At 38.4% G+C, this 22400-nt stretch overlaps 1 protein-coding gene across 3 annotated transcripts in view; it reads left to right on the top strand.

Moving 5' to 3' along the window:
• The window catches only part of CCHR9.PART0H2orf42 (chromosome chr9.part0 C2orf42 homolog), a 420265-nt gene that overhangs the window by 294327 nt on the left and 103538 nt on the right, over positions 1-22400 (top strand). For all 3 annotated transcript variants that reach the window (XM_044083125.1, XM_044083126.1, XM_044083127.1), the window contains exon 7: positions 8553-8653. In XM_044083125.1, coding sequence (XP_043939060.1) covers positions 8553-8653 — 101 coding nt within the window. The remainder of the gene's footprint in view (positions 1-8552; positions 8654-22400) is intronic.

The raw sequence follows: 22400 nt of genomic DNA, 5'->3' as shown, positions 1-22400 counted from the left end.
ACTCCCACTGATAAGCTAGACGGCATCCCTCCAACACAGAAAGGCTTGTGGGGCTCAGTAGCTTACCAGCAGTCCTGGATACAGCAAATCTGTATCTGGACTAGACTAGTTACAGGAAAGGCAAGAAACAAGCTTAGAATTTTTTTTTCTCAGAAAGCAGCTAAAGCAGCACTAAAAAAATTTTGTCTCGCAAAAACAGTATCAAACCGGTTGAACATGCTAACATTTTCATAGAATGGTTCTAGAAAGCCATCAGTAGAAGGGTACTATTTTGTTGTCTGCTTATGATATTCATTGTTGTTCTTAAAACCTCAAAGAGAGATAAGGAAGGGTCTGAGACAGTATTTCGCTAGGTTGCAGTGACTATTTTGAGAACCACATGCAGACTAACACAGCTGATAGCGGATTAGTGTAAGTTAGCACAGTAAAGTTTGGCTCGGAGCACAACAGTATCTAGTGGCTGCAGAAAGAAGGAAAATGTTATTTTGGTAGTAACTAAGGGAAAAAATGACTTGTGCGCACTATATACTATTTAGCTCAACCTTGGGTAGCAGTGCACAGTATAAAGCAAGAAAAATAGGCAAGGGAAGCAGCTCTGAATTTGAGACCGTGGTACTTAGCTACCTAGAAATAGCAGACCAGGCTGTTACCAAGATGACTTTTAACGGTAATTAAGTGAAATAAAACAGTATCAGAAGGGCAAAAATAGCAAAAAGACACCAAGTACAATACAAAAAGAACTTTCCTGAGTCTTTTGATGTAAGTAAATAACCTTAAAAATTAGACAGTGCTCTCTTTTGAGATACTTATTGTAAACGTAGACTTTGAAGAAGCAGCTGTTTGGGCAGTACGGGTTCCCACCCTCCATCCCCTGATGACTTCTTCACAGGATGTTTTACAGCCTCCCGTCTTCAACTTTCCATCTTGAGTACAGTTCATTTTACACTAGTAACTAATTAGCATTACATTCATAACCCTGCTGTTTACATAACATGTATTTCACATGCTTTGTCACGTAGTGAAACTGGTCTGAGCTACCTCCAGTGTAGGTTGTATAGGGGGGCTGCTTTATCCAACATCAGTACTTACTGGCATATGTGACCGTAAATGGTTTGCAAACTGGGGAAACAGGACTTCGAAAATTTATCCAATTTTTTTTTTCACATATACAAACAACTTTGTCAAAACAATACATTCTTCATAGTACAAGTAAGTACAATATGAAACAAAAATTATATATGAAATGTATCATAAATCAACAAAAAAGTTATATAATGTGAACATTATTTTAACATTGCAACTGGTATCATATGCATTTCTGTCAGTCATGTAACATCTTCCCCACCTACTTTTTCGCATTCATCATTATAACATTAGTTTTCTTTATTATTTATACCAGCTCAAGAAAACTAAAAGCTTTATTCAACTTAACTGGTCCCCACCAAATTTAGATATAATTGTAGCATTGAATAAGCAATGAGTTAAATTCCTTTCACGTTTTCATGTCAGTGTGCTTGTTAGTCCATTGACTAAGGCTGTGAAAAAGTTTCAGGAAAAGATTTTGCTAATCTAAATGAATATATTTCCAATGTTTAAAATAGTGGAAAGCAGAATTTACTTGATGAGTCAAATCCAGCATGTTATAGTAAGACAATTTTGGGTTCATTATCTGCAGGAGTGCCTAATGACAAAAAATGAGTGTTATCACTTGAGTGTAGAATGATTCTTGTTGTCCACCTTATTTTCTCAATAGTCCAGTCCCATAATAAACAAACCTCATACTTTCATACCATATGAATATAATTGCCCTGATTTGTACCACATTTCCAATATTAGCTCTGTCAATATCCATTGTTTTGTATAGCTAGTAAGGCCGCATGTAATGAATTGATGTTCTTCGTGTTTCACTGTTGCAGTCATTACATTTGGGTAATCTGCTGGCAGGTTGCCCTCAGTCGGCCTGAATTCCAAAGTCTTGGGTCCTGCGTCGGTTGCTGTCTTCTATTCCATGACGTCAGGGGTATAAAACATGCAGCCGACGTCATTTTCTTTAGTCTGTCATGCCGCACGGTGCCCAAAGCAGAAGCATTTCGCAAGTGCCGGTCAGTCGACTACTGAAATATTCGAGTTTGAGTTTCAGAACCGAAGTCTTCACTAAAACCAAGTACCCCGTTGGGGAAACTTTTTTCTTGCTTTTTACCGATGTCAGAAAAAGTTAATAATTATATTACTTGTGGGAAGCAAATACCTCATAAGAATTTCCATTTATACTGTATTCCTTGCCTAGGCCCTGTTCACAATGTGCCTGGCTGTCGGTTTTGTGCTAGATTTAACCAATGCACTATTAATCGTCGGTATATTTTTGCTTCAAAGTATTTTGGAAACAGATTTAACTACCTAGAAATGTCGTTGGATAGCAATCCGACTACCGAAGTACATAAAAAACGTAAAGAAAAGGACAGAGAAAGGCAGTCGAGATCAAAACCGACGACAAAGCTTCTCCTAAGCCAGTCGCCAGTTCGCCGGTACTCAGTGAGGCGCTTTCGCAACCCCTGATACCCGCTACCTTCGAGTCACAGGCCTCTACCGACACCCATATGGAGTCCAGCATGCCACAAGATACTCAAGGTATTAGACCGACGGATGTATCTCCCTAGGATGAGTCCGGAGCCGCTGAGCAGGCACCGGCTTCTGAGGGTGTATTTAGACCTCAACATTTGTATATCAAACTGACGACAGCTGCAAAACCAAAGACAAAAGCAACTTCTAAAACTAAAAACCTACACATGTGCCACGTGTACAGGCCTCTATGCCTAAAAAATAATGGTCTAAATGACTGAAGACCTTATTACCTTGATCAGGGGTACCCATCCCCCTCCAGATAAGAGGCCTAGGCAAGACACTGATTATGAATCTTCAGATCAGGTTTCTATTTCTTCTGATTCCTCTTCTGATCAGGATTATCTATACCTCCCTATGAGGATTCAGATGCTGAGGAGTCTATTCCATCTGCATCTCCTCCTGAGGATTTTTCATTTGGGGAAACCTTGCATACTTTGAGGGAGCATTTTCACTGGGAGAGTCAAGACTTCCCAGAATCAAAAAAGAGGCTCAGGGATTTCCTTCTTCTCCCTCAACACAAGCCTTTAGCTATTCCCCGTTTTAGACATTGTGGATGATGTGTTTTCGGAGTCAAGCTTGACCCCTGACTCCTTACCTCCGGCTCCCAGTAAGCCTGATAGATATTACAGGGTCCCGGACTCTCATAAATATTTATTTAGAAACCCTGCTGCTGATCCTGAAACTGTTTCACAGGGCCCAAAGGGAGTTAAGGCCTCAACAGCAAAAAAATCCTACCCCTCTGACAGAGATTCAAGGGCACTGGACAGATGGGGAAAAAAGGTTTATACATCTGCATCCTTGGCAATCAGGACCTTAAACTGTCAATTTCATATGCTTAAGTACCAACAACATATTATGGGATTGCTGAAATAGAAAATGATGTTGATTTCAGAATGTGCAGAAAATAAAGAATTGCAGGAATTATTGCATGCAGCTGAATAAGTTGGAAAGCATACTTTGCAATGTGGTTTTGATTCTCTAGAGGCCTCCTGCAGGGCCGCAGTTACTGGATCTGTGATTAGGAGGCATGCCTGGTTAAAGGAACAAAATTTTCCTGATCATGTTAAAGCTAAATTGCTAGATGCACCTTTATAGCATGATTCTCTGTTTGGTATTAAGGCAGAAGAGGTTTTAAAGAAAATGGAAGACAAAGCTAAGTCTATGCAAACTGTTAAAGACTTCTTACAAGTGCAGCCACCAAAATTCAGTAGACACTGGCCTACAAAAAATTGGTCCTTTCCTGTGTCAGACAGAGCTCAAAGGGGTAAATCCAGACACCCTAAGGGTTCCAGATACCAGGCACAAGACTCATATAGGTCAAAGCAATGGGGCGCATCCACCTCCAAATCTGGAGGAGATAAAGCGCAAACCTACAGAAAGCAATCCCAATGACTCCTCTCTGCCTATACCATGCACTTATCTTTTGGCAGCACCCATAGGGGGAAAATTAGCACTTTTTGCTCAAAATTGGCAGTTAATAACCCAGGACAAGTGGGTACTAAACATCGTATCACAGGGATACAGATTCCATTTCCACACTCTGCCAATGGCAAATTGTTGGCCAGATCTGCCAAAAAATCAATGGGCAGAGGCACAGAAACAGGTTACGTCACTCATGGATATGAGGGCCATTTAGACAGTACCAGAACAGGAAAAAGGACAAAGTTTTTACTCGACTGTTCTTGGTACCCAGAAAGGACAAGGCCTGGCTGCCAGTACTGGATATATCGATTTTGAACACATACCTGGACATTCCAAAATTCAAAATGCTGACTTTGCAGCAGCTTCTGCCCATGCTGGGCAAGAATGCTTGGCTGGTGACTTTAGACCTAAAAGGGGCATACCTGCATGTCCCAATAAGACAGTCGTGCAGAAGATACCTCAGATTCAAGGCTGGCTTAATGCATTACCAATTCTCTGCACTGCCCTTTGGCTTATCTACTGTGCCCAGGGTCTTTACAAAGTGCCTGGCACCAGTAATTGCATTTTGCAGACAAAGAAGTATACAAATATATCCTTACTTGGACAACTGTCTCATTCAAGCAGAGAACAAGGACACTCTTCTTTGACACCTGGCATTTGTGAAAAGGCTTCTAACATGCCTAGGGTACACAATAAACGAAAAGAAATCACAACTGGTACCCTCTCAACAGGTAACATTCCTGGGTGCAAGCTTGAATACAACTGCCCAGATGGCTTACCTCACGCCAGACAAACAAAGGTAACTGACTACTTACTTCAAACTGATGGAAACAAAAGCACAGTCTTCTGCAAGACAAATTCTGCAGGCTCTGGGCTTCGTGGCGTCCTGCATCCTACTAATTCCATATGCAAGACTGCATATGAGGAAACTTCAATGGTACCTAAAAAGTTTATGGAGTCAACATTCACACAGTCTGGAAACAATGATTCCTCTCATTCTCTGCCTGTAACAGGAGTTTCTATAGTGGGCAAAGGCCTGTCACCAAAACATGGGACGGCCCTTCACTCTACCCCCTGCCAGCCAAACCTTAACAACAGATGTATCAGATTATGCCTGGGGGGGCCCACATGGCAGGAAGATGCATTCAGGTCATATGGGCACCCAAACAAATGCATCTACATATCAACCAGAAAGAGATGCTAGCTGTTCAAAATGCCCCAACAGCCTTCAAGGCCTTACTTCATCCAGGGCAACTACTGATAAAGATGGACAACACCACAGTCATGTGGTATATAAACAAGCAAGGGGGCACACACTCATACCCCCTTTGCAGATTAGCCATGGCACTGTGGGACACAGCTTTGACCTACCAAATACATCTTCAAGCTCAATTCCTGCCAGGAAAACAAAACACTCTGGCAGATGATTTAAGCAGAAACCTTATGGATCCTCACGAGTGGAAACTAAATCCACAAGTCTTCAGCATGATAATAGAGAAATGGGGGAGCCCAGACATAGATCTATTTGCCTTTCCTCAAAATTATCAATTGAAAAGATTCTGCACAAGGACTTATCACAGACAAGCATGGAAAGTGGACGCTCTATCCTTCAGTTGGAAAAACCTATCAGTTTACGGCTTTCCTCCTCTGCCTCATCTACCCAAGGTCCTCCTAAAAGTCAGACAAGAGAAGCCAAAGATGATATTAATTGCCCCGGACTGGCCCCGCCGATACTGGTACCCAATCCTAAGGAACTTGTCTCAATACCCAGCTTGGACCGTGCCTCAAAGACCACAACTACTGTCCCAGCAAAACAATCAGATCCTGCACAATCAACTACAGACTCTGAACCTGGCAAAATGGCTAATCATACAATCAGCACCTTTCAGTAAAGCTGTGATGGATGTCATTTTGGAAGCCAGAAGGCCTAGTACTAGAAAATCTTATGCTGACAAATGGAAGAGATTCTGTGCTTGGAATCAAGCACAAGGAACTGATACAGCAGAACCACATATTCCTCAGATATTACAATACTTGACTGAGATGCTTGACAAAGGCCTATCTTTCTCATCAATCAAAATCCATGCCTCTGCCATTTCGGTTCATTACAATACAGAGCCACCAATCTTTTCTCATCCTTTAATAAAGCAGTATCTTAGAGGAGCCAAAAATTTAAGGCCTCCTAGAAGATCACCATTACCTGCATGGGACCTCAATTATGTGTTGGAAAAGCTCACCCTGCCTCCATTTCAGCCAGCTGCTACCACTGATATAAAGTTCTTATCATGGAAGACAGCTCTGCTACTAGCAATTACTTCAGCAAGAAGAGTTTCATAGCTACAGGCCCTCATGGCTGTAGAGCCTTTTATCATATTTTACTCAGACAGGGTGTCTCTGAGGACAAATCCTACTTTTATGCCTAAGGTGGTTTCCAGTGTGGCTCTTAACCAAACAATTCATCTGCCAACTTTTTATCCAAATCCGCAGAACAAAGGGGAGAGAATTCTGCATTCCTTGGACATACACAGACAGCTAAGATTCTACTTGAGCAGGACTAAAGCTCTAAGAAAAACTGAGCAATTACTAGTGTCATATGCTGCAGGATCAGAAGGAAAGGGTATTTCAAAGCAGACAGTTTCAAAGTGGATAAGCCACTGCATCAGTTTCTGCTACTTACACCATGGTAAACTTGTGCCCAAGGGCATTAGGTCTCATTCCACCAGAGCTGCAGCTACTTCAGCAGCCTTTCTCAGGGGAGTTACCAACCAAAGACATTCTAGAGGCTGCTACTTGGAGTTGTGTTCATACCTTTACAAAGCATTACCAATTACCTCTTTACTCTAAGTCCAGGGCAGGCTTTGCCACTGCAGTGCTGCAGGGCCTTATAGCCGCACCTAATGCTGTTTATCTCCAGCCTCCCAATCATAGCTTTGGGATTCTACTCAAATGTAATGACTGCAACAGTGAAACATGAACATAGTACAGTTGTGTACACTTACCATAAATGTAGATGTTCGAGTGTATTCACTGTTGCAGTCCAGGTTACACTCCCGCCATCCCCCTGTCATTCTAAAGTTTATCTTTCCTTCTCTATCGTCTACAACCTATGTGGTGTATTTGCTTGTAGATGAAGGTAAAGTTTATATTAATGCATGTATATCTATATCTATATATATATATCTATCTATATATATATATATATATATATATATATATATAATATTGCTACCTTTTTGGGGGCACCTGACATCGGGGACAAGAAAAACTAAAGAAAATGGCGTTGCCTGCATGTTTTATACCCCTGACGACCTGACATCATGGAAGAGAAGACAGCAACCGACGCAGGACCCAAGACTTTGGAATTCAGGCCGACTGAGGGCAACCTGCCAGCAGATTACCCAAATGTAATGACTGCAACAGTGAATACACTCTAACATCTACATTTATGGCAAGTGTACACAACTGTACTTTGCCAGGAGTATTTTTCCTTACAGATATTTTGTTATGGTGAGTACCTCATGTGGATGGACTGATTTTTGCTTTTCTGTGCCATTGCTGCCCCATCTGATCATTTTTGCTAGAAAATTCTGTGACCTAATAGTTAGATAAGTAACATAAATTATTTTTCTGAAATGTTAATGGTTTATTTTAAAAAAGTAGAAAGAAAAAGTACTACCTGAACAGGGGAATGACTCTCCATATTCAGGGAGCACTGGATTAGTTGTCTGTCAGAAAGAAGTTCAGCTGCAAACTAATAGTATAGCAAGTAGACTGCTGTGTGTTGTGAAGTAAGTAATTGTAGTTCCTGTGAATCCCCAAGTGAAACAATATAGATTTTGGGAAAGTCCTCCTCCATTTCATTAAGTGTGGATCCTCTTTGTGGCATTTCAGTTTGAATATTGTACCAAAAGATCATATGTTTTTTTTTATATAAATCTGATTCAAAGTATATTTTTGGAAACTAAATTATGTGCAATTTTAAGAACTGTAAGTGCATGTTGATTGTGTGTGTGTGTGTATGTGTGTGTACAGGGCTTGATTTTGAAAAAAGTTATTTTGGCTGATAGGACCTTAATATTTTGTTTTTGCTCTTGAAATTTGATGTCATATCTTTTATTTGGAAGAACTTGGCAACTGATGGTGTTCAAAAATCTCTACTTTTTGATATAGTTGCTCAGAAGCAACCATGTGTTTACTTGTGAACTATGCTGTGTAGTTACCCCTTCCTCAGTCTATAGTGACTTTCTAAAATTTTCTAACGTAATGTGAAATATTGGGGTTATTGTCTCAAGTAAAAGCAGCCCCTAATATTGTGAAGTATAGAGGTATCTGAACAAAACCTATCGACAGCTTTAGGTTTAGTCTTGAATTCACCGTTAGTGAAAGAGTACAAATTAAGGTTTTGCAATCTGATGAAGTAAAAAAACAAAAACAAAACATGCATATATTGGCTTAATAAGTGAATAATGTTGTTGACCATTACATTTCTTTGAACTGTCCTTAAACAGCTTTTATTCGAAAAGACTCATTGCCCCTTGGAACATTTTCCAAGTACACGTGGCAGATTACCAGCATCCTGCAGGTCAAACAGATTTTTGACACACAAGAGGTAAGTGACAGGGTTTTGTGGCAGTTTTCTGGAGCAGTTAATTTAAGTTCATTGTCAGAGTTTGTCTTCTGATTGTCTATCAGATTCTTGAGGTATGTGTCTGAAATCAGGAAACTAGATAGTGATGCATAAAAATGTGAGTTGGTTACATTTATTTACTTAATTTGTTTGTCTAGTTGTCAGATTTTCTTTCATTGAACATGTTTTGATGACTATATAGATCTAACAAGGTATACAGAAAGTCCAGTTGTTGCAACATTCCTGAACACAGATTCTTAGAAGATTTTTGAGGATATTTACAACATTAAGAAGGATGAGAAAGTGTGTAATGATTAAAAAATTAAGATATAGTTAAAAAAGAGAGAGTGAACGATTGTTGGCACATTTCTTAGTATACCAAAAGCTGTGTGTCTGCAACTCTACAGTAGAGGCTAGTGGTATATGAAAACTTATATTTCCTGCAGATATAGATTTGAGGGTTGGAACCATGTTTACTCTGATACTTAATGTTAAGGTGAGTCTCTCTCTTTTATACTGAGTGTATGGCTAAGGTGCATCACAGAACTGAGGTAAACGACAACTGCAGAGCCAAGGCCGTGTATAGCAGCACAAAAGATCACGTCTGCTTTTCCTTTTGAGGAGCTACATTCCCTCCACACATCTGTAGAGTAAAATGCTTTGTTTTGAGCTTGCATCATACAGTAGGAGCAGGATAGTTCAAAGATGAAAAACAGTGGTGGCTGGAACATCATTCTATATGGTAATTACTACTAGTATAGCCTCACCTTTTAGACATTCTAAAACCTGCTATTCTCCCAATAACCATTTTTTTCACTCTTAAACTGGTTCTTGTACTTTTATATTTCAGCACTTACTCATATATTGTTAACTAGTCATGGAGGACATTAGAGGGCTTTACCAGACTCCACCATCCATTGCAGATGCCCCTCACACTTGCATTCATTGATTAGTTCTGGTGATCAGCAGGGCACAGATCATTTGGTCTGGAGTTCATCAAATAAAGATCAGTTATTTTCCATTAATTTGTCTTAAACATACCATCATTTTGACTCTGCTGTCATTGTTAGCCTTGGCAAGGTTGGTCCTCCTTCAGGTAGAAGTACATTTTGTTGCTTTGGTGCTTAGTCATAGGAATCAGATGAGAATCTGGGTCTTTTGGTGGTGGAGCAGCTGCATATGTGGAGAATAAACTGTGGTATGCATTATGCAGGTGTGCATGACAAGGTTTTAGTGTATTTTAATTATTTGGTTGGTGACCTATAAATGGGGTAAGCAATACCAGCTTTTTTTTTTTTTTTCTATGTCCCAACATGGACTTTTAGGCAAATCAGTGAAAATTTGATAAGAACACTAGGAGAAATTCCCATACTCATCAGTAGGAGAACCTTGTACCCTTCTAATAAGTAACTTTAGTCAGCTGTTTGGAGGAAGAGGTTTCTGGGTATTCTCACTTGTAGTCAGAATTGATGTTGATAGACTTTTATCAGAAAGGTCCATATGAAAGCAACATGACAGAGAGACCAGCCTAGTGAAATGAAGGAAGAAGAAGCCATGACAAAGAGACCAGTTTAGTGAAATGAAGGAAGAATAAGCTATATATTTGTCATGATTTTTTAACCATCTTTAAGACTTGCAGCAGAAAACTGTAAAGGGAGTAGTTACCCATTCCTTATCCTTGGTGGATAAACATCCATGTAGAGCAAGTGACAGTGCATAAGACTGCACTATCTGCTGCAGCAGGAGAATGGAAGGAATTTTAGAAGCGAATGCATATTTATTAAAAAGCCTTAACTGATGTATCTACTTTAGAAGTCACTAGATGGGAAAGGAGTGAGAATGGAGGTTGACACATTGATATCCTTGACCACTTCACCTCTCTCAAGAAGATGAGAACAGCAGAGGGAGCGTGGTGACTCTAGTTTTTCAAAAGTGCAGTGGTTAGCGTTGATTCTCGGCTGGGATACCTTCTATGTGGAGTCTGCATGTCCTCCCTGCTTTCATGTAAGTTTCCTTCGGGTTCTGCAGTTTCCTCCCACATTCCAAAGACATGCCTGTAGAACATTTCTCCCTGGGCTTCCGCTGAAAATGGGCTCTGTCCCAGTCAAACTTTCCTGGTAACAAATGTTAAATAAATAATATAAATAAAGTGCAGAACATTGCTAAAATTTTATTTTCAGCCAGCCTGTGGAAATCCATAAAAATGAATTTAGCGAGATTAACAGTGTGAAAGGCTTCCTGTTATACCTGGTAGATACTTCACAGTGGAACAGATGCTGGCATAGCATTTGTAAATAAAAGTAGCTGTTAAGACAGCTTTTGTACACCTCACAAAGAAGGGTTATTTGACCTGAACTTTTGAAAGAGAAATATATTCATTTGGTTTTGTAACAATGCAGAAACTATAGTTATTCCACTTACAAAACCAGAAATGTGCTTTTTTTCCCCTTTTTCCATCAGCACTTCAGACTTCCTCCCCTCCACCCACTTTATCAATGCAGCTGTTTGTGAGGGGTGAGAGCCAGGATCATTTATTCTTAGGAAAAGGTGAGAGTACTGTGGCTTATTCATTTCTTGCTTGGGGTAGGAGCCCTGTCAGTCTATTAATTTCCTGGGAAAATGAGAGTCAGGGGGTAAGGATGAGCCATCTATGATTATGTGGAGTCCATAAAGCCCTAACTTCCTCCCTGACAGCAGTGTGTGGCTTCTGTGAAGTTGCATTTGTGCAAGCACAGATACCAACCTCTCACCAGTGTAGTATACCACTGAATTCAGCACAGAGCCACATAGGCCCATACAGCTGTGGCTGTGTACCTACACTTCTGTAGGTGTCAGCTAAGCAGTAAGTTGTGCTGTCTCCCTTCCCACTGGATGGGTGAGCCAGCATCCGCTATTAACCCCCCCCATCTTCCCCTGCCTGGCTACACCATCTCCTAAGCTGGTAGTCAAACACTGGTCATCTGGGTTATAGCCACGACGTTATCCCCGCATGCTATAGAGCTGGGTAGGAATAAATATTTTTGAGTAATGCGGTTATGTGAATTATGTATTAAATGTTACTTGCTGCTTCAGAAAAGGTGCTAAGTGGGCTTGACCTCCTTTTTGAAGTTTTAAGCTGTGTGAGTCCGTTAGTAACTGGAGATTTAGGATCACATGGTGGGCTGTTGAAGGAGAATTCACTCAGTTTTCAAATGTTTTTTTCAGGGTACAGAAGGGTGTGTTGATCTGAGTGCAGTAACCCGTGAATTGTCACAAATGCTGAAGCCTCTGACACTTTAATATAAACTGTAATGCAGAACAAGTATAACTGCTGTTTCTTTTATATCCATATAAAAATGTCTGCTCTTTATGAAGACAATATAATTATGAACACCAAACTGTGCGGAGAGCAGGAAAATAAAGATATTTTAATACTAATGATTGAAAAATCGCAGAAGATAGTGGGAAAAAGGCTGCAGGATCCATTTGACATTGAACAACTGAAAAAGGAAGTGGATCAAAAGACTGATAATATAAACAGTGATGTGCTGATATGCTGAATTTCAAAATGGAATGTACTATACCCTTTGGTCAAGAGGAAGCCAGTGAAACAAAATGAAAAAAAAAAAAAACAGATGCAGTTCCTGAAAGTTGAATTTTATAGTTATAATGTGGAGAGTTTAGATGCAAACTGAAAGGTAATATGGCAAGGAAAGCCAGGGATGGAATTGTGGCATTTACAGAATTTGAACATGAAATTAATTTTCCCATTTTCTTTTTAGCAGTTCTTCACTTTTTGGGATTATGCCAGAAGCAGATAGCTCTTACTGCCTTCCAGTGTCTCTTACTCACAGTATGCTGAGTATTCTTAAGGGGGTAGCAGTACGCTCATATAAAAGGAGACAGCAAGCATTCCACATTAAAATCTGCAGCCATCCTTCCGATGGTGAAAAGACAAGTCTTTGATGACTATTGTTTTCCTTGAATCATACCTCTTTAAATGTCAAGATTTTCACAGAAGGAATGTCAAGATTATTGCTTCATGTTTTTGTCTGTTCCTCCTAAAATTTGTGGTTTTCTGGCAAATCACTAAGGATTGACATCACTAAATAGTGACACATTTGAGTTCAGACTTTATATCATTCAGAAAATGTATACAGCAATATTTAAAATCAGTGACTGTTTTTTTGGGCCTTTGTGCTCCCAATATTTTAGGCTTTATCCAAATTTCTTGTGCTAAGAGGTTGAGAGTGATGCTCATGTCTGATATTTCTTTGATTCTTAGTTGGTGGCTAAATACATTTTGTGTGTTTATTTTAATGCTGATGCACTGCAGTTAAATGCGTAAGCTTCATTTCAAATGTGATGTTATGCATTTTTGAGAGTGTAATGAAACAGTAGATATTTGAAATTTGCTTTTTTATAATTTTCTGCCAAGTGGCTGCTGCTGTTACACTGTTGATTCTTGAACTGTTTCTTCTAATATATTGTCATTTATTTAATAATCACCAGTTCATTGTTTATGCTTCTTTTGACCTCTTATGTTTTTTTAGACAAGAAGTATCTTTATTAAGTTATCATGTATGACATAAGCAATCTTACATTTATATAAATAAAAGTAAACCATGCCAACACAATATCAGTTGCAAACATTATGCATTACAAACCATGCCGACACAACTGTAGCTGCAAACATTATACATCACTTATAATATATCCAGTCATTGTCATTCAAGCCATTACATAGCTTATTCAATTCCTGCCTTCTTTTAAACCTCATTCCTCTTTGCATGTATTGATCCCACATTTCCCATTTTTTCTTATGTAATTTGCTCCTACCCTCTGTTAGTATTTTCACTACTTTTACTACAGTTGGTTTAGACTTTGATTTCCATTTTCTATTAATGCTTTTTGGCAGCCTTTATAATTAGACTCAGCAAGGCCTTACTATGTCTGGGCAGTATCAATTCTGCATCATAGCTAAAAAAATAATTTCCGTAGTAACACCAATTTGCTCACCCAGCATTTCTGACAGAGCATTCTGCAGGGAATCTTGAAAGTCTACCAGCTAATTAGATTAACAGAAAATATGTTCCCAGTTACCTCTTTCTTCACCATCACACTTCCAACATTTGCTGTCTACCTGAGGAAAAATTCTTTGGAGTCTACTTGGGGTATAAAAATGCCCGTGTAAAAACTTCCAAGCAAAGATCCTAAGTCTTCTATACTTTGTTGCATATTTGGAAGACATACGTATATCACCCAGTGTTTCTTCGTGGATTGCTTATCTAATCTCTCTTTCCAATCCTTTCTAACCTCTTCTGATTAATTCTTATAGTTATCATGCAATATTTTATATATTTGTATATTTTATATAGTGAACTATGTATTTCTTTCTTAAGATTCTACTAAAAACTCTACCAGTGCTGGTCTTTCATTTAAAACACTCCTTTTTTTCTGTTTGCCTATACTCTGATAGCAATTCTTGGTAAGGAAGGCAATCTCTAACTTGCAGTACAAATAAGTTCTTGGCATCTTACCATTTTGTTATCTTCCCTCTCTAGTTGTTTGCTCCCAATATCTTGGCTCCTTTGCCACTTGTCTCCAATAAATTCCAGCCCCCTCTTGCTTATTGTCTGTATCTCTAATTGGGGTCACCTCTATTAGCAGAATCTTCTTTCTCCATTGTCGTGTTGGCAGAGTTCTTAGTATACTTTCTGCTACTTTATGAGTATAATATTCTGTTTGATTATTGTTATTCTCCTTAAAGGTCTGCATCCAAAATCCCAGTCTCTTCTCGTTTCTTGAGCTTCACCCCTGTTTCCTGATCTCTTTCCACTTTAAATTTATAGTTTTCTGCTTGTACTATGTATAGGAGGGTCTATATTATATCCTCAAACACATAAAAAAGCGAACGCTGATTGATCGAACGAACTTATTTTCGCGAAACTGCAAAATATTGAAGCAGCAGAAACTCAAATATTTTCATAGGGAAAGAATTCGGTTGTCCGTTTCTGTTGCTTCGGTATTTTCAGTGTTATGGTGGAAAGTTACCGGTTGGATTCAGGTAAGTGTGCGATTGTGTGGATGCGAGTGTTAGGGTGATTTAGGTGAGTTAGGGTTAGGGCTCGGGTTAGGTGTGTGTGTGATTGAGTGGACATGAGTGTTAGGGCGGATTTAAGTGAGTTAGGGTTAGGGAGCGGGTGAGGTGAGTGTGCGATAGTGACGGACCTTAGGGTTTGGGTTAAGGTGAGTGGGTAGTTAGTGGTGTGTGCATAGTTTAGTGTAGGGTTAGGTATCAGATTTTAGGTGTATGTGTGTGGATTTCGGTTTGTTTGGTGTGCTTGTGTTGTGTGTATGTGTTTTGGATCAGCAATTTTTTTCCCTGGGAAAAAAATCGCTGATCTGACAGTTTGAGATTGTAAGCTTTCGCTTAAATTAGGTCGATCAATCAGCGTTCACTTTTTTAAGCGTTCGATGATATAATATAGACCCGTATAGGAGCCTTATCCCAGTCCATTCTGTTCTTTTGGAAGAATAAGGTTATCCCACTTGACTCTTGCTGTCTTCCCCTCCCAGATAAAATCCTTCAGCACTTTATTAATTGCTGTCCACAGCTTCTCCTCTGGTTGAAAAAAATATGCCTGACCTGTGTATAAGATTAAAGGGACTAAAAACGTTTTAAGTGCTTGTATCTTACTATTGATATCCATATAACGGAGCTTCCATTTTCTCAATATTTTGTTTAGTCTTTTCCAACATGTCCTTAGATGCTACACTGGAAACATTTTTAATCTATACTCCTAAATACATCATTTTATTATGTCCCCATAAGTATGGATATTGCTGAACCAATTTGTGTGTGGGTACATAGTTTACCGCTGTCTTTGTTTTAGCTTCATTGATTTTGTATCCCAAAAAGATTTGTAACTGCCTCAATATGTTTCACAGCACTGTAATGTCCTTTCCTGTTTTTTTTTCCAAGTATAAAATGTAATCTGCAAATAGAGCTAGTTTTTCTTGACTAGCATGACAATTATATCCTTGAATTTCTGAGTCCCCTATTTTCTTTGCCAGTGGTTCTAAATATGATGCAAGTAACAGAGGGGAGAGAGGACACCCCTGCTTGGTTCCAGAGCAGAGATTACCAGAGAGGACCCCACTCACTTTAACTTTTGCCTCCCATCCCACAACCTTATAATTTTATCACGGAATGCAAATGCTTCCATTGCTCTGCACATAAAGTCCCATCTTACTCTGTCAAATGCTTTCTCTGCATCAAGACCCGCCAACAACAATGGTATTTTCTTACTTTCTGCTTCCCTCCGGATCATCGGTGTTTTGTTAATGTTGTCAAATTTTTGCCACCCCTCCACAAAACCACATTAATCCATATCCATCCATTTTGGCATCACTTTACAATCATGGTTTAGTATTGAAATGGCCTATATGAAGCTGGATCTGATGGATCTTTACCCTCTTTAGGTATTACAGCTAACACCACTTTCTTCTTGGATGTTGGTACTTCTTCCTCTCTTAAAATACTATTAAACAAAACCTTCCAGATCTTTATCAGATTGTTCCCTTCTAACTTCCTATCTTCCACAGGAATACCATCTATTCCTAGAGACTTTCCTGTAGATTGGTTATATATCAGCATTTGTATCTCATTTCCTCCTATCCTGTTAGTAATTGAGCCTCCTCTACCGCTAACCCTGGCATATTTAATTCTTCCATAAACATTTCCATATGTGCCCTTTCTTGATTTCCATATTTTCTGCTTTATGCAGACATTTGCAGAATTTATGAAATATTTCTAATACTTCTACAGGACACATTGTTATCTTCCTTGTTATAGGAATAAGCTTGGTGACAGCCCTTTCTCTTTACTGTTGCCTGAGTTTTTGTACTACAAGTTTTTGTGCTCTAGAGTTATTAAAAAAAAAAAAAAGTTGCTTAACAACAATCTTATCAAACTCCATATTATCGAGGTAATCCCTTACTTTTTAACATTCTGCAATTGTTCCTCTTCTTCGAGATTCCCCCTGTTTTGCAATACTTTAACATTTGTCACTTCTGTAAATAGTTCTTGTAAGTTCTTAACCATATCTCCCTTTCTTTTATTTCCACCCTATTTTTAAACTCCACTTTAATTTTATCCCACTCAATAGGTGTATTTTCAGAAGAAATTTCTATCTTCTCCAATAGCTCCTGAATAATTTTCACTACCCATACCTGAAATTTCTCTCTTTTTCAACAGATAGCTGGGAAAGCACCAATGTCTTATTTTTATTTCATTACTATTTTATTTCATTACATTATTACTGGCACATGATCTGAAATATTTATTGAGTGCATATCAAGACCTTCAGTTAAATGCACATGTTCCTGTGAAATGTAAATTGTCTAGCCTTTTCCATTTTTGTATCTTGGGGAATAATACGTAAATTCACTCCAAACTCCTAGTATTGAATTCACATCTTCCACGTCAAATATTTTCATGAATTTCTTTAAAAATGTACACTCCTTTATTATATTTTCCCTTCTGGTCTCCGCAGATACATCTTCACTATTGCAAATCAAATTCCAGTCCCCCACCTTTAAGTAATATTCATTGCTGAAAGCTGATTGTTTGTTCCAGAATATTTTTAAGCATCATTATAGCAGTTTTCAATGGAATATGAATACATGCCAGTGTAATCCTCATCTCTTTTCAGTAGCCCCTTAGTACTGCAAATCCATCATTATCTTTTTATCCTATTCTGTTACTATTGGAACTTCTCTTGCAATTAATATAAGTACTCCTTTCTTCCTTTGCCCCAGGTGTTCTGCTAAATAATCATCCTGAAAACCTTTCTTTATCAAATTCACATGTTCAGTTCTTTCCAAATGTGTCAACTGTAGCATAGCTATTGGCACTCTACATTTTAATATAGTTCACTGCTCTTTCTTTTTTGTATTTGTATGTGATTATTAATGTTTAAAGACATTATAGAAGGCTTTATATTCTTGAGAGATTATTATTCACACCTTGTATGTATAACAGTTTTTTTGTTAAATGTCTAGTTTCAGCTTTTGTGTTACATGCATGTACTGTTTGACAGGTTAATCTTTTATACAGTTGTTTCTTGGCATCTCCATTTGAGCCTTTGTCACATCTTACAGAACTTTTTGTTTTATTAAAAACCCTCAAACACTCCCACAGCCAATACTCCTAAAACCCATTAACTTGGTAATAACACAAAAAACTATGTAGCTCTTCAAATACTGAAGTTTTACCCTTCTAAAAGGAACATATTTTCTTTTTCATTTATTTGTTTTCTCATAAAACATGTTACTTTATTAAGCTAATGACCTTAACCCAACCATTCCCCTATGTAAGAATGAGAAAAAGCACATTAATTTTTCTTTTGGCATGCTATTTTTAACCAGATCTTTTTTTTTTTACATTGCAGTGCCTACATTTCTTAAAACTGAAAAATGAGAAAGAGAGAAGAAGGGAGAAAGAAACAAAAAGAAAAAAAGCAGGCGGAACTGTTTACATTAGTATCCCCATTACACCTAAAAAAATAACTGAAAGAAATTTACTTTATAACATTTTTTTATTTCCAGTTTGATGACCGGGGAGGTCCACTGGGCTCAAAGAGCCTGTGTTCAGTGGAGGCCCGGGGAGGAAAAGCTCCAGTAATGCATAGTACAAGCTCCATAATATGAAGTACAATGCATAGTGGAAACAGAAACAAACTAAGCAAATTTTACATACAAAATAGCAAAAACTAAACAAAAGTTAATCAGCAGCTTGGAGAAGGATGTAAAGCATATTTACATATTTAGTGGTTGAGAACAGTACTACAAGGTTAAATTAATATAGAGGTTTAAATCATCTGAGAATGATATAGAAGTAACATTAGCATGGATGAGTTCATTATGCATGAATATTAGCATGTGTTAAACATCAAAGAAAATCATGCACCATTTAAATAGGGTTCCTATTATTTCCTTGAAGAGGCATTCTGTTGAACGCCTCTTTATCAAACTTGAAACTGTGGAATTTGAAAACATTGAACGTCCACATAAGCAATTTCTTTCCTTGGGAAAGAAATCGCTTGGCCATCTTCATCAGTTTGCCATTTTCCTCATTGTAGTGCGATCTCGGAGTTGGTATATTTAGTTAGGAGGGTGTTTGTTGGTTTGTAGGGCAAGCGATTTCTTTCCAAGGGAAAGAAATCGCTTATGTGGAGGTTCGATATTTTGAAAGTTTGTGTTTTTAGGGTCGATGAAGAGGCATTCAATGGAACTCCTCTTCGAGGAAATAATATCGACCCTTCAAATAGTACTATTAAGAAAAATTTTTGTTTTACTTGCAATTAACTTTCTCCCTCGTCTTCCCCTCTCCTGAGTATTTTTCTGAACATTAACCACCTGAAGTAGGGCATATAGTTTAGACGTCCTACAAGTTTAACAAAGTCCAAAAAAAGTCCAATATTTCCAGATTTTCTTGTTCTGTCATGTTTCAGATATGTAATTATTACTTTGTAATCCCACATTTGTCAGTTTCCAAGTTACTGATTTTATTCTCCAAACGTTAATGAAATGAAGTAGGGCATATGCTTTAGAGTCCACTACAAGTTTAACAGAGTCCAAGAAAGTCCAATATTTCCAGATTTTCTTGTTCTATTCCTGTTCATTTATTTCTTCTTCCAAACCCTGTCTCTGCTTCATTTCCAACATACTCTTGATTCTTCTAGTCAAGTCTTGTCCTTTTTCCCCTCTCTCAAGCATTTTCCATTGAAACACTGGAAAAAATTTCACTGGCACATTCTCTATTTGGTCTTTATTACTGGAAGAACAAGAAGCATAATCTCCTTCTGTTTCACAGCTGACTTTTTTGTTGGACAACCTTTGTACTTCTTCCTTAACATACTTCATCAAAAGTGATTTTGTTCATCCAGGAAAGAATATTTTTGTTAGCAAATTAAAATTCGACCTACACCTCTCTCAAACCATTAAAAAAACACACATCGAACTAGGCTCTCTTTACCGAATTAATCCTTTCCTAACTAGCCATTCTAGACTAAGCATCACCAGGACTCATCTCTTATCTACTGTTCTCTATGCTTCTGCCATCTTTACAAACTTTAACAAAACTGACCTTACCAAACTTGAATCAGCCTACAATAAAATAGCCACGTTTGCCACTAGCTCCCCATATAGGTCCCATCACTGCTTTGCCCTACAACAAATAAATTGGCTAGAATTCCCACAACAACTAACCTATACCCAACTTGTCTTTACTTACCAACTACTGTACCAGCCAAACAGAACCCCAGCCCTACAACAATTACTGCAACCATATACAAACACTCGGCAACTCTGATCCTTGCACAAAACACTCCTCCAAGTATCCAAAAGCAACAAAGCCGGGGACACCCTCTACTCCCACCACATTTCTAAACTTTGGAACTCAATCCCCCTCAACACATCATAAATGCTACCAACCTACACCAATTCAAAATTCTGCTCAAAGACCACCTTACTAACAACTGGCTCTGCTCCTGTACAAGGCCAGGCTAATACCACATAAGCCCACATCAAATTTCATCTCCTAAATGTTATAGTCTCCATGTATACCCTACTCCCACTTGTTAATACCACCTATCAGCTACCTACAATTTGTATAATTTGATATATTTTTTTGTAAGAGTATACATATGTACACGTATTAAAGTATACTCAAATGATCAACTAAAGATGGATCCCTGCCCTCAAAAAAAAAATGTATGTATATATATATATATATATATATATATATGACTTTACTGTACTTTAATAACTTTCTCCTTTGTATATTGTACTTTCTTTATTGTCTCTAGATATTTCTGTTAAATTCTATGTAAACTGACACAGTACCTGTCAATGTTGCTCTTGTTTTATTAGAGCTTTTCTCCACGGGCCTCCGCTGAAAATGGGCTCACACCCAGATGGACTATCCTGGTCAACAAATGTTAAATAAATAAATAAATAAATAAATAAATAAAAATAAAAATTTTAAAGATAGCTAGGTACAGCAGTTTCAATCTCACTCTTGCTTCTCAACATCTTGTGAATAATGGGATAAATTTACTCCTCCTCTTAACTAGTGTACAATGACTAGTTATTCTCCATAAACACTCTGCTGTCTCCCACTTTTAGTATTTTTGTCCTTCTGCCACTGTTTTGTCAGAATCATCTCCTGCTGCTAAGTTTCCATCCTTACTATTAAAGGTCTAGTTTGTTTTCTCATAGCGAGGTTTGGAGGATACGTATGATGTGCCTTTTCAGTTAACAATTCCTTTTGTGGAATACCAGTCCAGTTGCTTATTTGTGCTTTCATAAAATTGATACAGTCTGTTCCTTCCAGCTTCTTGGGTACAGCAGAAAATCTCAGGTTTTCCCTATGTGCTCTGTCCTCTAATTCTGTTATTTTTTGAAGCAGTTCTTCTTGTTCAGTCTCATATTCAGCTAACCTTTTCATTTCGAGCTCTTAAGTTTTGCAGTTTTATCATCTTGTCTGAATATCTGTTTAAAGCTTCTTCCATTTTTCCAGCCTGTTATTGGTTGAGTTGATATACTCCAACAGTGGAGGTCATGTCTGGAGCTTGCACTGCTTTTTGCTGAACAGCTACAGTACTTTTCCAAATCAGTGTTTTTTGTCTCCTTTTGTGGCTGATTTTCCTTCAGGTCCTCTGCATTTCTTTTTTCCTGGCATCCCGGCAGTGCACTTAGTAGCCAGTTACTGAAATTTACTCAGAAATTTATGTTCACTCGCTCTCTCTACTAAGTTTCTGTTTTCACACTAGGAGAGCTAGAATTAAGTTGTTACTTAGGGAGCAGCCATCTTGGAAGTTTGTGACTAGTTATGTTGATTGTGGTTTATGTGCTTTCACTTGTTTGTTACAATTGTTTTTACGTGCATTTTATACATTTTTACTATGCTTTTAATGCTTGTCCACTGTGAAAGCTGGTGTACTGATTAACTGATCATTTTGTGGAGTGTTTGCTTACAGTTTAACTTTTCCGTGTCAGTTCAACAATTTTTCTGCTATAGCATGCCTGGTAAATTTAAGAAGCCCCAGACTGATTGTAGCAGATAAGATGGTGGTAGTGACAGCAAACTGGGGAAATCAGAAGAAGCTGAGAATAGAGATAGAAGGGATGATAGTGGAACAGGTAAACAGCTTCAAGTATCTGGGAGGGGTGGTTGAGGAGAAGGGAAGTCTGAATAAAGAGGTCAAAGCCATAATCAGAGGGGCTGCAGCCAACTGGCATAGTGTCAGGTGTAGTCTATGACAGAAGAATGCCAAAGAAGCTGAAAAGTAAAGTGTACAAGACAGTGGTGTGATCAGGCAGTAAAGGCAAAACAGTTTAAGAAGCTAGAGGTGATGGAATGAAGTGCTTGAGAAGGGTGGTAGGATGCACACTGTGGGGCAGACGAAGAAGTGAGGGGCATAAGAGCAGAAGCCAAAGTAGCTCCAATTGCAGAAAAGATCAAAGAGAACAGATTATGGTGGTTTGAACTCATGTTCAGAAAAGCAGATGACAATCTGGTGAGGAAGATTTGGGACAGACAGGAAGAAGGTAAGAGGAAGCATGGACGTCCAACAAAGAGGTGGATGGATTGTGTGAAAGAAGATCTGTGACAGTCAGGCATGAGTGCTAAAGAAGGCAGGAGTGTGGCACCAAATTGAGAGAGTTGGTGACAGTTAACACA

This window comes from Protopterus annectens, chromosome 9.part0, assembly GCF_019279795.1.
Source record: "Protopterus annectens isolate FY-2018-M chromosome 9.part0, PAN1.0, whole genome shotgun sequence".
NCBI classification, from domain to species: Eukaryota; Metazoa; Chordata; order Ceratodontiformes; family Protopteridae; genus Protopterus; species Protopterus annectens.
Note: the sequence above shows the minus strand (reverse complement) of the source record. Positions and strands in the feature narration are given on the sequence as shown.